Raw genomic sequence first — 14533 nt, forward strand, 5'->3', positions numbered from 1 at the left:
AATAAAATAAGAACTACCATTAGATTATGAGAGATTCGTTTTCAGCCAAAGAAAATTGGGAGACTTTGGAAAAGGCCAAAGGAAGGAGAAATTTTTTAAAAGAAGCCAAAATGGACAAAATTGCCCTTATTTATTTTTGGATTTCCTAAGAAATCCTTTACATTTGCATGTCTTTGATTTGAAAGTTGAGAAATTTTTCTGTCTTTTTTTAAAAAGCTTTGGCTTTTTCCAAAAATAGAAGTTTTTTTATGACTAAAACCTAAATTTACTAAGAAAATTTTAGCTTTTGTAAAAGACCACAAACAGAATAAAAAAGACACGAAAACTTTTCATCTTTAGGCCATCTCTAACCCAAGGACGGAAACCCAAACTATCCCAAAATATTGCCCCAAACATCTCCCAACCCAATAAAATGAATGGGCCCAAAATTGGGGAAAACCCATATTTGGACCCAAATACCAGATTATTTATTGCCTAGACCCAAATTCTTTTGTGGAGCCCACCTTCATATCAAACAGTCCCCATGTGCAAAGATTCCTCCGTGGGCCCCACCTTTTTTGCTGCTGCTTTTTTGTCTCCACATGCACCACGCAGTGGTGAAGCCAGGATTTCACGTGTCTGGAGGCCTCTCACAAAATATAAATAATAAAAACTTCAAACTCACAAGACATCAAAACATCAAAAATCATATTGTCTATATTGTCTATATTGTCTATTCATTACAATCATAATTGTCCTCGACGAGTTTTCATATTTTGAAATCATTGCATAACAACCTCATCATCTATACTATTAAAAATATCATTCTCAATATATGCAACCAAGCAATCATTCATCCACAAATCCCCCATTCAATTGCGTAACCGATTCTTCACAATATTCATAGTAGAAAACACTCGTTCTACACTTGCGGTCGCAACAGGTAGGATTAACGCTAGTGTCAGAAGCAAGTACACTAAAGGGTAGATCTGATCCTTTTTTTGTCTCAACCATCTTTTGTGCAAGATCAGTAATCCCTTTCAATTCTGTAAATTTATTGTTAGAGCTCATGTCCCAAATGTAATTCTCAAGTAATTTGATGTCATGCTCAGGAAAATCACTTGGATAAAATTGGGCAAGTCGCATCAACTTTGCTTTATCAAAAGCAGAGAATGAATTACTTGGACTTAAGCATGCCATACAAAGTAATTCAGTATTCTTCTCATTGAACCGGTCATTTAACTCTCGAAGCTGAATATCAATGACATCAACGAATAAATCAACACGATAATAATGTAAGTTTGTGATGGGCTGAGCTCTACATTTTGGTCTCCCTCCACTGGAAAAAATATCATCCATTTTAGGAATTTCAATATGATACTTGCCACAAAAGAAAGAAACTTGATCAAGTAAACAATCCTAACCATTATCTCTCATACTTTGCAATCTTCCTTTACATATTTTGACCAAGTCCATGGCATTCACAATATCTTGATCTTTTTTTTGTGCCTAAGACAAGTCGTTTGTGATTTCCAAAATTCTTTTCATCAAGTGTAGACCAAAAATGAAGCTGAATGATTGCATAAAAGTCAATAGAACCTTTGCTTCAAATTTTTGTTCGTAACCTGATCCATATGTTCTTACAATCTTAAGCACATCTATCACAGACGGGAACATGTTTTCCAAACTGATTACATAATTATAATGAGAGCTCCATCGTGTATTACTAGACCGCTTAAGATTAGTTTATTGATTCAGGCCTTACCCACTTAAGAGCTCATTATTATTGAGTGCTTCAAAAATTGCATCAGCATGCTTTTCTCTCAACATATCACGGCGCTTAGCGGATGCACCCACAACATTCACTACATTAGAAACCATAGTAAATAAATCTACAATTTTTGAATGTTTCTTTGCCACTGCTACCAGAGCTAGCTAAAGTTGATGAGCAAAACAATGGACATAAAAAACAGAGTCATTCTCATTTAGAATGAGTGTTTTAAGACCACTAAACTCACCTCTCATATTACTTGCGCCATCATAACCTTGCCCTCGCAATCTAGAGATGATTAATCCATGTCTCGAAAAGAAATCATCAACGGCTAACTTGAGTGAGGAAGATTTAGTATCTGTAATATGCACAATACCTACAAAACGTTCAATTAACTGACCTTTATCCACATAACATAGCACAATTTCCATGTACTCCTTTGAAGACATGTCACATGATTTATCAACAAGAATGGCAAATAATGAATCACCAATATCCCTGATGATTGTATTGATAATTTCAGTTGAAATAGCACTTGAAATGTCCCTATGGATATCAAGTGATGTCAACTTCATATTTTCAGGAGCATTTTTTAGCTTGAAAGCTTTTATATCATCATTAAAACAACATAGCCATCGTAAAAATGCAAGAAAATTCTCTTGATTGGTTGAATTTTCATATTCATCATGCCCAGGAAATGGAAGCCCTTGTTGTAAAAGTATCCTACTAACACCAACTGATGCACCTAAACGAGTTCGATAATCAATTTGATCTTGGTTTGAGTGTTTTGAGAGAATTATTTCAATATGCTGCTTTTGGTTTAATAAGACCTCACAACTTCTCCAAGCTTTATTATGGGCACTATTCGGTCCTCCAACATGAATTTGTAGTCTATCTTTTTTCTTCCAATTCAAAAATCCAACACCAATAAATATTCACCATCAGACTGCTCTCCAATATTAGGTTTAAAGAGATAACAACATAGACAAAAGGCAACATCTTTTTCTATGTTGTACTCTAACCAAGTAGGAAACTCACTAAGCCAGCGAGGATTAAATCGTCTTGTTTTGCTCCAAAAATTTTGTAAGGAAAATTATGCCCTCGAGTTTGAGGAGGACCTTTTTGGAGATAAGCTCTTCGAACTTGGTCTCGAACGTTTAGATGGTAACTCAATATTTGATTACGTAATCCGGGATCAGCTAGCAGATTTTCTAGTTAACTTCTGTAGTTTGGTTTGAACTACTTTCATTTTACTTTTGACTCTTTGCAGGTGACGACTCCACTAACTTAGACTTTGATTTTATTTTGAAAAATCTTTCCATAATGAAACACATATATGAACTAAATTTAAATTGAAACAATTATGAACATCTTCTCAAACTTATAAACCAAAGCAAATTGAGCATTCAATTCAAAGCAATATATTAATCAAACCAATAGGGAATCATATATATAGAAATTTATAAATTAAAATTAAAACTTCACCAACACAAGTTAACAATTGCATTAAAGGGATAAACAATTACATACTAAGCAAGAAAAATTAGAAGGGATAGACAAATACATACTTGGAGTTGAATAACGATTTACCAAATATCTCCGAAGCCTTTTTCCTTTGGTAATCTACACATAAATTGAAAGACCCATTAAAATAAATAGAAAAAAAACTTGATAATATAATTAGAATTTGAGAAGAAAAAAAACTCACGAGCAACTGGCTGGTCTGGTCGTGTTTCTGACCTAAGAAAAGAGAAAAAGGTTTAGGTTTATTGATTTATACAAGAAGGCAATATATAATAATAATAATAATAATTCTAATCCTTTTAGGAATGGGTAGTGTATGATTTTAGGATATTTGGCTAGTCAATAGGGCCTACGTTGAAATCTACTTTTGGCTGAAATCTATTTGGCTGCTGGACCACGCCACAATGGCCTAACTTCTTTGGCTGAAATCTATTTTGCTACTGCTGGATCACGCCACTATGGCCTACTTCTTTGGCCGAAATCTTCTTTGGCCCATATGGCTTCTAAATATGTAGCTAGACTCCTCCATACTACTACTACTTTTTTATATAATAAAATTGCAGTGGGGGCCAGTGACTACACTGGTCCTCATGTGCCTCCGCCACTAGCACCACGTGTCGATGCCCTATAGACATTTGAAATTATTGCTGTTTGTTTTTTTATTTTTTTCATTTTTATATATACGTATAACTTAAATCAACGATGGGGATTAAATCTAAGCTATTTTAACGATTAAAAAAAAAGATCCAACGGCTAAAATTTAAATCCAACGGTCAAAATAATATTTTAAATTAATCTAGATCAGATCCAACCCAAAACTCACTCCAAACTCTATAAATACCCATCCATTTCTCAAATAATCTACCAAAAATATTTTATCTATTTCTCAATTTATTTTTCCTTTGTCAATCTCATCAATCTCCTTTCATTCTTGTTTAAGATGTCCACAAAATCTCAAAAAGGTGTGAATTGGAGGCCCAAAGAAGATGAGGCATTGTGCAAAGGGTGGGTTTCTGTCAGTGAAGATGGGGCTATTGGTACCAATCAAGCAAGCGACACATTTTGGAAGCATGTATATCAAAAGTTTCTGGAAAATGATCCGGGCATTAGTGGACCCGAGCGACGAACATATCAAGCCATTGCTTCTCATTCAAGACTATCAACCAACTGTGTTCTCTTTGGAAGGCATGCTTGACTAAGGCCAATACGAACCCACGAAGTGGCTCAAATTTACATGATGTGGTAAGTAAACATTCTTATTAAAGCTTTAAATTTATATTTGTAATTTTATTCAACTCCAAACTTGAATTTATTTTTTCATGCGTAGGACGTGTATGTGAAAATAATATTTCTTAATGATAATAAGCCTCCAAATAAGCCTTTCAAGCTGTACCATGCTTGGGAAATCTTAAAAGATTGCCCAAAGTGGAACGATATAAATGAGCCTCCCACACAACGTTCTTATGAAGTTAGTGCAAGTATGGTGAATTTGGATAACGATGTAGACGAAATCACCATGCCTAGTCCAAGGCCTGAGGGGCGAGATAAACAAAAGGCTGCAAAAAAAAGGAAGGGAAGATGGCTGACCCTTCTCAACAAAAAAGGGATAAGTACTTGGAAACATTGGTGGACCAAGGTATTGCTTTCGAGGAGGATAGGAGACGAAAGCTCAACATATTGGACAAGTTTGTCCAAGATCAAGCTGATGCTTATGCGTATCAGAAGCAACAAGATAAGGAAGCCCAAGAACAAAACATAATGTCCATGGACGTGTCCAAATTTACTCCAAGAAAGAAGAAGTATTGGGGGGATAAACAAGATGAAATTATGCAAGAACATGCAGGGGGTCAACAGTCTACTGTTAATCCTGAAGACAACTCAGGGGACTATTATCCAAGCCCCCACGATGGTGGTTATTAGTTTATTCCTATTGGGTTTGATGTATGGTGAATTTGAAGTATTGTGAGTTTTCTTTTAGAATTATGTTGTGTGTTTTCTTTTGAAATAAAATTTTATTTGTGGAATTTAAAATTTTTTTAAGGTCAAATTGTTCAAAAATTTTAATTATGAAGTTATTTAAAAAGATTGAATGAAGAAAAGTTATCCATAAACAATTTAAACCATTCTTAAATAATTTAATAAAATTGCGGACTTAAAATTTGAGTCCGGAGGGTTGGAAGAAAAAACAATTTGAGTCATGACAAAACCCAAATAGTAACTTTTTGGAGGGGGAAAATTTGAGTTTAGCCCCTCATGTATTGGAAAAGGCCTTAGAACTAAAGACATGCAGGTCCCTTTAACTAAAAAGCCAAAAGACAGCATGTGAAGGAATCTCTACTAGCACAAAAGCCACTATACCATCAGCTAAGCCATGCAAAGAAATGCCATCAAACAAGCCATGCAACCAAGTGCCTTGTCCGTTTATTGTACATGTGATGTAATAACCCAAACCAAAATATCTAAAAAGAAATAAAATATCTAAAAAGTAGGATTAATATCTTCTAGCAAAAAGACAAGTTTGCCCTCGCATATTTTAATGGGGGAAAATTTGACTTTTTAATCGAGAAAGAATTTGGGAATTCATCTTGCGCCGTTGCGTAGAGCACGGCGAAACGAGTCCGTAGACACGGAGTAGACTCGAATCGGACTTGTAACGAAGAAAATACGATCAAAATACTACGAAGGGCAAAATGGTAATTTGGCCAAAAAGTCAGATTTTTATCCCTTTTCTCCTTCTCTCTCCTCATTTCTCTCTCCTCCCTCTCTCTCTCTCCTCCCGATCGCACCAGCTCCACTCGACTCTTCACCTTCTCGACGACGGCCCGGCCACCACAGGCCGAGCTGATCTCCGCCGTGGGTACCGTCGGCTCCGCCTCCCTCTCGCCGTCACAACCCGACCGTCCTCTACCCTTGGGCCGGCCGGAGGTGGTCGAAAAGTCATGATTTCCGACAGATGTTCACCCGAGTTTCACCGATCTTCCAGCTCGATTTTCTCCTTCGTTTCTCCACTAAATCAATCGAGCAAGGTATGGTTTCTCAGCTATTTTTCGTGTTCTAGCTGATGGATGTATGGGTTTCGATCGATTTTAGCTCTAAAGCGATCAATTTTCGACTTGAATTCTGGCCAAAATTTTGGCCGCCTTGATCTACTGTTTCTGGTCACTTTTTGGGGTATGTTCAAGAACAAAAGTGACTCCAAATGGGGTGTTTTACCTAGCATAGGAGGTTGGAGTCTTGGTTCCGAGATTTTTCGGCCACCCGAAATCGCTTAGGACACCCAAATCTGCCGGCGCTTGCTGGGGCGCGTGGGAGAAGGTGGTGAAGTAATTATGGGCAGTTTTGAGATCCTCGTGTCGCCAAGAGCGCGTAAGATTTCGCGGATCTCGATTCGGAGTCCGTTTGAGCCCCGAACGGATTTTCCATATCGCGCGATCCTTGGGTCCAGTGTCATCTAATCGTCGAATCGCACTGAAATTTGGATATGTCATACTACATGATTCCAGGATCGTGTAGGATTCGACGAATCCGACCGTCCGTTTCGTGTAGGATATGTCATATTTTAAGCGATAACGCTATCTTGACCAATCTGACCGTCCGTTTCGGACCAAACTCGCGGAACATGGTTCCTTCTCTATCAGGAACCTTCAGAGAAGCCCAGATTGGCCATCGGAGACCGTGGACTCACGGGGTCCCGGATTGGCCAGTCTGGTGGTTTATCGCTTAGTCAAGCATCAAGTCTTCCAAAACTGATCTAAGAGTCTAAAAGGCTAATGTGGGCATATGAGTAACTTAAAAACTGAGCGCACGTATTTCTAGGAGCCGGGGCAGGGTGTTTAATTTAAATTCTTTTTATTCAGCAGTTTATTGATTCATTATTCATGGATAATCAGGCACTAGAGGTCCAGTCAACCCGCATGAGGGACCTTCGAAGGGTCCAATTAGCTCGGACCATCAGTGAGTGGACTTTCTTTCATAAACGATTTTATATGCATGAGTTATACAAATGATTTATATAAATGAGATTACTTAAATGATTTTATAATGATTTTCTACAAATAAGCTTTTATAAGTCAGTTTATATGGGTTAATTTCATTATTTGATCTTGAAGAAGTTTTATGAACTATTTATTTCGAACGTGATTTGGGCGGTACAATGCTTTGATTTACGTGTTGTTTAGTTACTGAAGCTCAGTAATATAAAAAGCAGAGTTTGAGAACTCTATCAGAGGAGACAGCAGTTAAATTTCAGTTTCACAAAAATGCAGTGAGTTATTAGATTTTTCTATAAAAAATAGTTTATTTTAGAACCACCATGTACCCACCCTTTATTTGGTGATTACCCAGAGTTGGACCGATGTCTACGGACATCCAGTCCGATTTCAGTTTACGTCAGTGCACTTGACTTTGTCTCACGAGTTACGGGGACGTTCGGACCGTGAGTGCCAGGATTTGCGGCTCGGCAGACTTGGTGTCCCAAGACCTGCCAGGATTGCGGCTCGGCTGACACTGTGTCCCCGAGACCTGCCAGGATTGCGGATCAGGCTGACTACGGTCCCCTGCATCCTGCCAGAGTGACTCGAGCTGACTTGGTGTCATCGAGGATCTGTCGGCGGATCAGGCTGACCATAGCCCCCTGATTTCGCCAGTTTGCGGCTTGGGTAGATTGCGTGACGCCCGAGACCTGCCAGGGGAATTGACGGATATGACAGGGGTACAATTAGGTGGTAATTTCAAAGGATTTTAAGCTCTTTTATTCAGTTATGATTTTCAGCTATTTCTAACCAGTTTCTTTGTTATTCGTGCATTTTATATCTTTATATAATTGTTCAGTTTCACGAATCTATACACATACGATTATATATATATTCAAATGAATACCTTATACTTGCAGTTGAACTTTAGCCTTACTTATCAAGTTATTTTTACTATGGGGGTTATTATGATTTTAACTGTTTTCAAGAATCTTATGTTTGGTCCACTCACATTTTCAACCTATTTTTCGCCCCCAGGCCGTAGAAGTGCGCAGGATCCACCACCGGGCCATTCATAGCTTCCGCACCACCAAGTAAGGTAGAGATTTGTGGAAATTCCTTGAAACCCTGAAAACTTTAGAAAATGCTCTGATATCTAGTTGAAACTGAAAAACTGGAGTTGAGATCTATTATTTGAGATATTTTGGCAGTTGGTGTGGATTTAATTGATTGTTTAACAGGTGAAAAATTTTGGGGTTGGTCAAAATACAGGGGAGACTCTGCCCAATTTTCGGCAGAAGTCTAAGGGAAAGTATAAAAAGAATTTGAAACGAGAAGGGTAAAAAGGTCTTTTGTGCCCGACATTCGCCAGGTGTCGGACACGCACAGGACTTGGCTCGAATTTCAAAGCGAAAATTGGGTCGGGTCCTGTCAATTTGGTATCAGAGCATAGGTTTTACTTCCTGTAGACTTTGCACTCTGTGCATCCTCGTTCTTTTCTCAAGTTGGGCCCAAATGGTGGTGGTATCCGTAGGGAAATTAGATAGTTATTCCGATGTAAGGGGATGAGATTCCCAAGTCAGATAGGAACTGCATCGGTATCTGAACCGGCAGAAAAATCTTTTGTTAGAGGTTCGTCAGGAGCCGTATTTATTGTAGGCGGGAGATCAAAATATCCAGTAAACCTTGGAGTTGTTAGCTCAGGCTTTAGTCAGCCAGAGACCCATCCGTGAGATAGGAGGATCCAGTAAAAAGGATCGAGGCCTATAAATTGGGATAATGGTGAAGGAATAAGAGCAGGTCATGGAGGTCCTAGTTGCTCCACAGAAGAATAGAGTATTGGTGGGATTAAGAAGTGATACCAGAATCCTTTGACTTATACGGGACATGCATTTTAAAGTTACATTTGATAGTCAGTCTTATCTACAAGCCTACAGAAGGTGTGAATGCAGGAATTTTTGGCAGTAGAATAGAAGATAATGACTGAATCAGAATGTGAGAAAAAGGTTTCACATATTGTTTCTACTAATAGAGATTGGAAAGTAAGAGGTAGTACCTAGTTGCGATAAGGTTAAAAGCCTCCATCCAAGATATTGTGATCAGTTAGTAGTTAGTCAATTTTGGTGATGTGGTGAAGTCTGCCCCAGCCAGATAATAGGTAAACCATGGGGTGCACTCTGTGCACAATATTTGGATATAGGTAATCCTAATCATGAAGAATTTAAGAAAGGTAACTACAGTGGTAATTGCAGTTTTCGATCATCGAATGGCCGCAGGTGTGGAGGCTGTCGACCTGGATCTAGTTCCAATAAAGATACCAGTCAGGGTAGTAGTATTGGAAAATTGTTCTGGGACTAGTGTAGCCAAGAGTATTGGAAGACAATTGTTGTCAGACCCCAACAGGAGAAGTTGCTCTAATGTGCCAGGTGTGGTAGGATATGTCATATTTTAAGCGATAACGCTATCTTGACCAATCCGACCGTCCGTTTCGGACCAAACTCGCGGAACATGGTTCCTTCTCTATCAGGAACCTTCAGAGAAGTCCAGATTGGCCATCGGAGACCGTGGACTCACGGGATCCCGGATTGGCCGGTCTGGTGGTTTATCGCTTAGTCAAGCGTCAAGTCTTCCAAAACTGATCTAAGAGTCTAAAAGGCTAATGTGGGCATAGGAGTAACTTAAAACTGAGCGCACATATTTCTAGGAGCCGGGGCAGGGTGTTTAATTTAAATTCTTTTTATTCAGCAGTTTATCGATTCATTATTCATGGATAATCAGGCACCAAAGGTCCAGTCAACCCGCATGAGGGACCTTCGAAGGGTCCAATTAGCTCGGACCATCAGTGAGTGGACTTTCTTTCATAAACGATTTTATATGCATGAGTTATCAAATGATTTATATAAATGAGATTACTTAAATAATTTTATAATGATTTTCTACAAATAAGCTTTTATAAGTAAGTTTATATGGGTTAATTTCATTATTTGATCTTGAAGAAGTTTTATGAACTATTTATTTCGAACGTGATTTGGGCGGTACAGTGCTTTGATTTACGTGTTGTTTAGTTACTGAAGCTCAGTAATATAAAAAGCAGAGTTTGAGAACTCTATCAGAGGAGACGGCAGTTAAATTTTAGTTTCACAAAAAGGCAGTGAGTTATTAGATTTTTCTAAAAAAAATAGTTTATTTTAGAACCACCATGTACCCACCCTTTATTTGGTGATTACCCAGAGTTGGACCGATGTCTACGGACATCCAGTCCTACTTCAGTTTACGTCAGTGCACTTCACTTTGCCTCACGAGTTTCGGGGACGCTCGGACCGTGAGTGCCAGGATTTGCGGCTCGGCAGACTTGGTGTCCGAGACCTGCCAGGATTGTGGCTCGGCTGACTCTGTGTCCCCGAGACCTGCCAGGATTGCGGATCAGGCTGACTACGGTCCCCTGTATCCTGCCTGAGCGACTCGAGTGACTTGGTGTCATCGAGGATCTGCCGGCGGATCAGGCTGATCATAGTCCCCTGATTTCGCCAGTTTGCGGCTCGGGTAGACTGTGTGACGCCCGAGACCTGCCAGGGGAATTGACGGATATGACAGGGGTACAAATAGGTGGTAGTTTCAAAGGGTTTTGAGCTTTCTTTTATCCAATTATGACTTTCAGTTATTTTATACCAGTTTCTTTGATATTCGCGCATTTTATATCTTTATATAATTGTTCATTTTTGCAAATCTATATACATACGATTATATATATATATATATATTCAGATGAATACCTTATAATAAACACATGTGAACTTTAGCTTTACTTATCAAGTTATTTTTACTATGGGGGTTATTATGATTTGAAACTGTTTTCAAGAATCTTATGTTTGGTCCACTCACATTTTCAACCTGTTTTTCGCCCCCAGGCCGTACAAGTGCGCAGGATCCACCACCGGGCCATTCATAGCTTCCGCGCCACCAAGTAAGGTAGAGTTTTGTGGAAAATCCTTGAAACCCTGTAAACTTTAGAAATTGCTCTGATATCTAGTTGAAACTGAAAATTTTGAGTTGAGATCTATTATTTGAGATATTCGGCGGTTGGTGTGGATTTAATTGATTGTTTAACATTGGAAAATTTTGGGGTTGGTCAAAATACAGGGGAGACTCTGCCCAATTTTCGGCAGAAGTCTAAGGGAAAGTATAAAAAGAATTTGAAACGAGAAGGGTAAAAAGGTCTTTTGTGCCTGACATTCGCTAGGTGTCGGACACGCACAGGACTTGGTCCTGTCATGTGAAACCTTTTGTCTATTTTCATAAAGCCATGTGAGGTCATGTGAAGTGTAAAGTTGTATAGGAGAGAGTGTGTGTGCAGAGAAGAAAGATATCTCTTCAGTAGAAAGAATAGAGTCGGTAAGCTCATGTATATAGCTTGCAGCTCTGAAGAAGAGAAGTACACCAGAGAAGAAAAAATCTCAATACTTCCTCCTTTAGTTTCCAATAAAACTCCCTTTGTTCATATACATTCTCTTATTCTCCATATACTTCAAGCATTGTTAAATACCACCAACAATAGATTAATATCCAGTGCATAGCAATTCCAGCAACAACAATTAAGTAAGTCTTTTTTCTCTTTTATTTCTGGTTTTCTTAGAAGACTTCTTATCCAAAACAGGGAAACAATTCTATAATTATGTTGTTATCTTACTAAACCGACGAATAATACTTTGTTTGAGCACTTGGTCATTTTTGATATTTGCCATAACAATAATTGGATGTCTGTCAGGAAGCCTCTAAGTTCAGAGGACCTCTGAGTTATGCTCCATAGCCCTTTAAGTTGGCGTTTTTGCAGTTCCATGTTCTAGGCATGATGTCTGGTTGTTATTTTGGCTTTTAGAAACCTTGACCGAGGTCTCGCTTCAAAAATGGTATCAGAGCTTTAGTTTAGCACCTTAATAATATGATTATACCAGTAAAGTACCTTGAGGACAGAAGTCAATAAACACCAACTTTTTATAACCTGTTAAAATTTTGTTAATTACCAGAATTACCAATTAAGAATAGTAAACCCTTTGCATGTTTGGCCCTTGGTGAACACCTATCAGAATAAAAGAAAGGTTTCAAGAATTAAAGAAATAGAAAGCAGAATTCCAAATAGAAATTAGAAATCTAGAAGAATTGATAAGATCACAAGAAGTAGATAATTATCCTAGAAGAAAATTAGAAGTACAAAATAGCATAACAAGAAATCAGTATCATTTAGAAGTTTGTAAGGAATCCATAGAAGCATTTCAATAGCATTTAGGCATCTTAAAAGAAAAAGGTAGACTTAGATAAATTTTGATTATATGATAGAGTAGCTTAATTTAGAAATCAGTGAACAACAAAAGAAAAAATTAACTTTAGATAATAATACATTAGTTTGTTATTTTCCACAAAAATAACACAAACATCTTTTACATAGCAGTAAAATACCTTAGAAAATAGTATTATTGACCTTTTAATTAGTGAAGCAGAAAGTGTAAAATTTGAACATAATAAAAATAATAGGATAATTCAACAGGTACTAGAATATTTTCAAAAAAATTCCTTAAAAATAATTAGACAAAACTTAGACTATATAACATCCTAATTAGAAGATAATAATCGGAATATCCAAAGATTTCCTAGTAAGAAAGAAATCAAAGACCTCATAGATCTTATAGACAGTAAGCCAAAACAAATAGAACTCCAATCATTAGAAATTATTGAGCAATTAAAATTAGAAGTGCAAAAAATACAATTAGTACAAAAAAAACATTAACTGAACAAGTAGAAAAGCTACATAGTAAAATAGATAGACTTTTAGTTTAATGACATATTCTAAAATTAATAATAAATATATCAAAGCATTAGAAGAAGTTGGTCAACTAGATAATGAACTAGTAGGTCTTACAGACTTTACAACATCTGTAGTAAGTACTAATATTCCTATAAGACAAAATAATTTAATTATCCAATTAATTTTAAATCTAGCTGAGAAAGTAGATTGATTACAAGCAAGGTCTAAAATATCGGGAGTTTCGGAAATATCGGTGGTCCAAAAATACGGATATATCGATGGAAATATCGAGGAAATATCAATATCGATAATTGTGAGAAAAACTTGGAAATTTTTATTGAAACTTTGAAGGATGTTTACTTAGTCAATTGTCTATTATTTTATCATCAAAAATTGGAAGAAAATGCATGGCATGGTGGGTTTGAGTGATTTAAGTTGATTATGCAGCGACTTGACAAACACTGTGACTTTAGAAAATATGTAGTAATGAGTGAGAGAAAATTAAACGCACCATAATTTTTTAGTTGTAATAATTTACTTCAATATATTACACTTGATACATATGATAAAATATACGAGCTTAACCAAAAAAAAGAAGATAAAATGTATGAGTAACTTAGTACCACATAGAAAGAATTCCTATTAAATTCAAACTTAGTATCACATATAATGAACAATATTAAAACTCGAAGTGAATAATAATAAAACTCCATAATATATAACAACAACAAATACTACTCCATTATAAAATAATAAATAACATTAAATATATGCTTAAATTTATTCTTAGGGAATTTTTTTAATATGGAAATTTATCTTAGATAAGATTAGCTTGCAGACATTTTTAAAGTCCTCATAAATATTACAAGCTGAAGATAGAGACACAAATTCAGCCGCAGAAAGTTGGATAAGGCAATGTGGTTGATTGAGGAAGGGAGGGGTTCAAATCCCTCTGTGCGCAAGAGCGAGATTTTTCAACATTTTTCATGTATTTTTCGGTTTCAGTATCGCGATATATTGCCCAAATAATGCATGAAAAATGTTGAAATTATCGTCCACGACATTATCGCGATAATATCAACAAAAATATCGATATATTGACTATAATTAAGTGGATATGTGCGAAAATATCTCCCACTCAAAAAAACAACCGATAATATCGATATTTAATACTATGTTCCTAATTATGTCATGAATATTAGAGAATATAGTAAACATATTAAAATTAGCTTAAGAACAAAAAATTATAATTTGAAAGGTGAGTACAAAAATTTAAGCATTGGTCTTATGTACGTAGAAAAAAATCTCAGATAATTATAATTATAAATTTAATGTAGAATTTCAAAATTTAGTACAAACTTTTGGTAGTAAACATGTTAATATAATAGAGGCAAAACTAGTAGATAATAGTTTTTTAGAAGGAACGAAATGGATTTTACCCAATTTCCAAGTAGCAAAAAATAGACAACCTGATAAAGTGCAAATTTT

At 36.6% G+C, this 14533-nt stretch overlaps 1 protein-coding gene across 1 annotated transcript; it reads right to left on the reverse strand.

Annotated features, from left to right (window-relative positions):
• Window positions 1-828: 828 nt before the first annotated feature.
• Window positions 829-2325, reverse strand: LOC117625601. The gene is made up of 5 exons (XM_034357136.1): window positions 2151-2325; window positions 1998-2108; window positions 1749-1844; window positions 1579-1637; window positions 829-1230 (listed from the first exon to the last, which is right to left on the reverse strand). The coding sequence occupies exons 1-5, from the start codon at window positions 2323-2325 to the stop codon at window positions 829-831; spliced, it is 843 nt and encodes a 280-aa protein (XP_034213027.1).
• Window positions 2326-14533: the final 12208 nt, after the last annotated feature.

The sequence above is a fragment of the Prunus dulcis genome, chromosome 4, assembly GCF_902201215.1.
Source record: "Prunus dulcis chromosome 4, ALMONDv2, whole genome shotgun sequence".
In the NCBI taxonomy this organism is placed as follows: Eukaryota; Viridiplantae; Streptophyta; class Magnoliopsida; order Rosales; family Rosaceae; genus Prunus; species Prunus dulcis.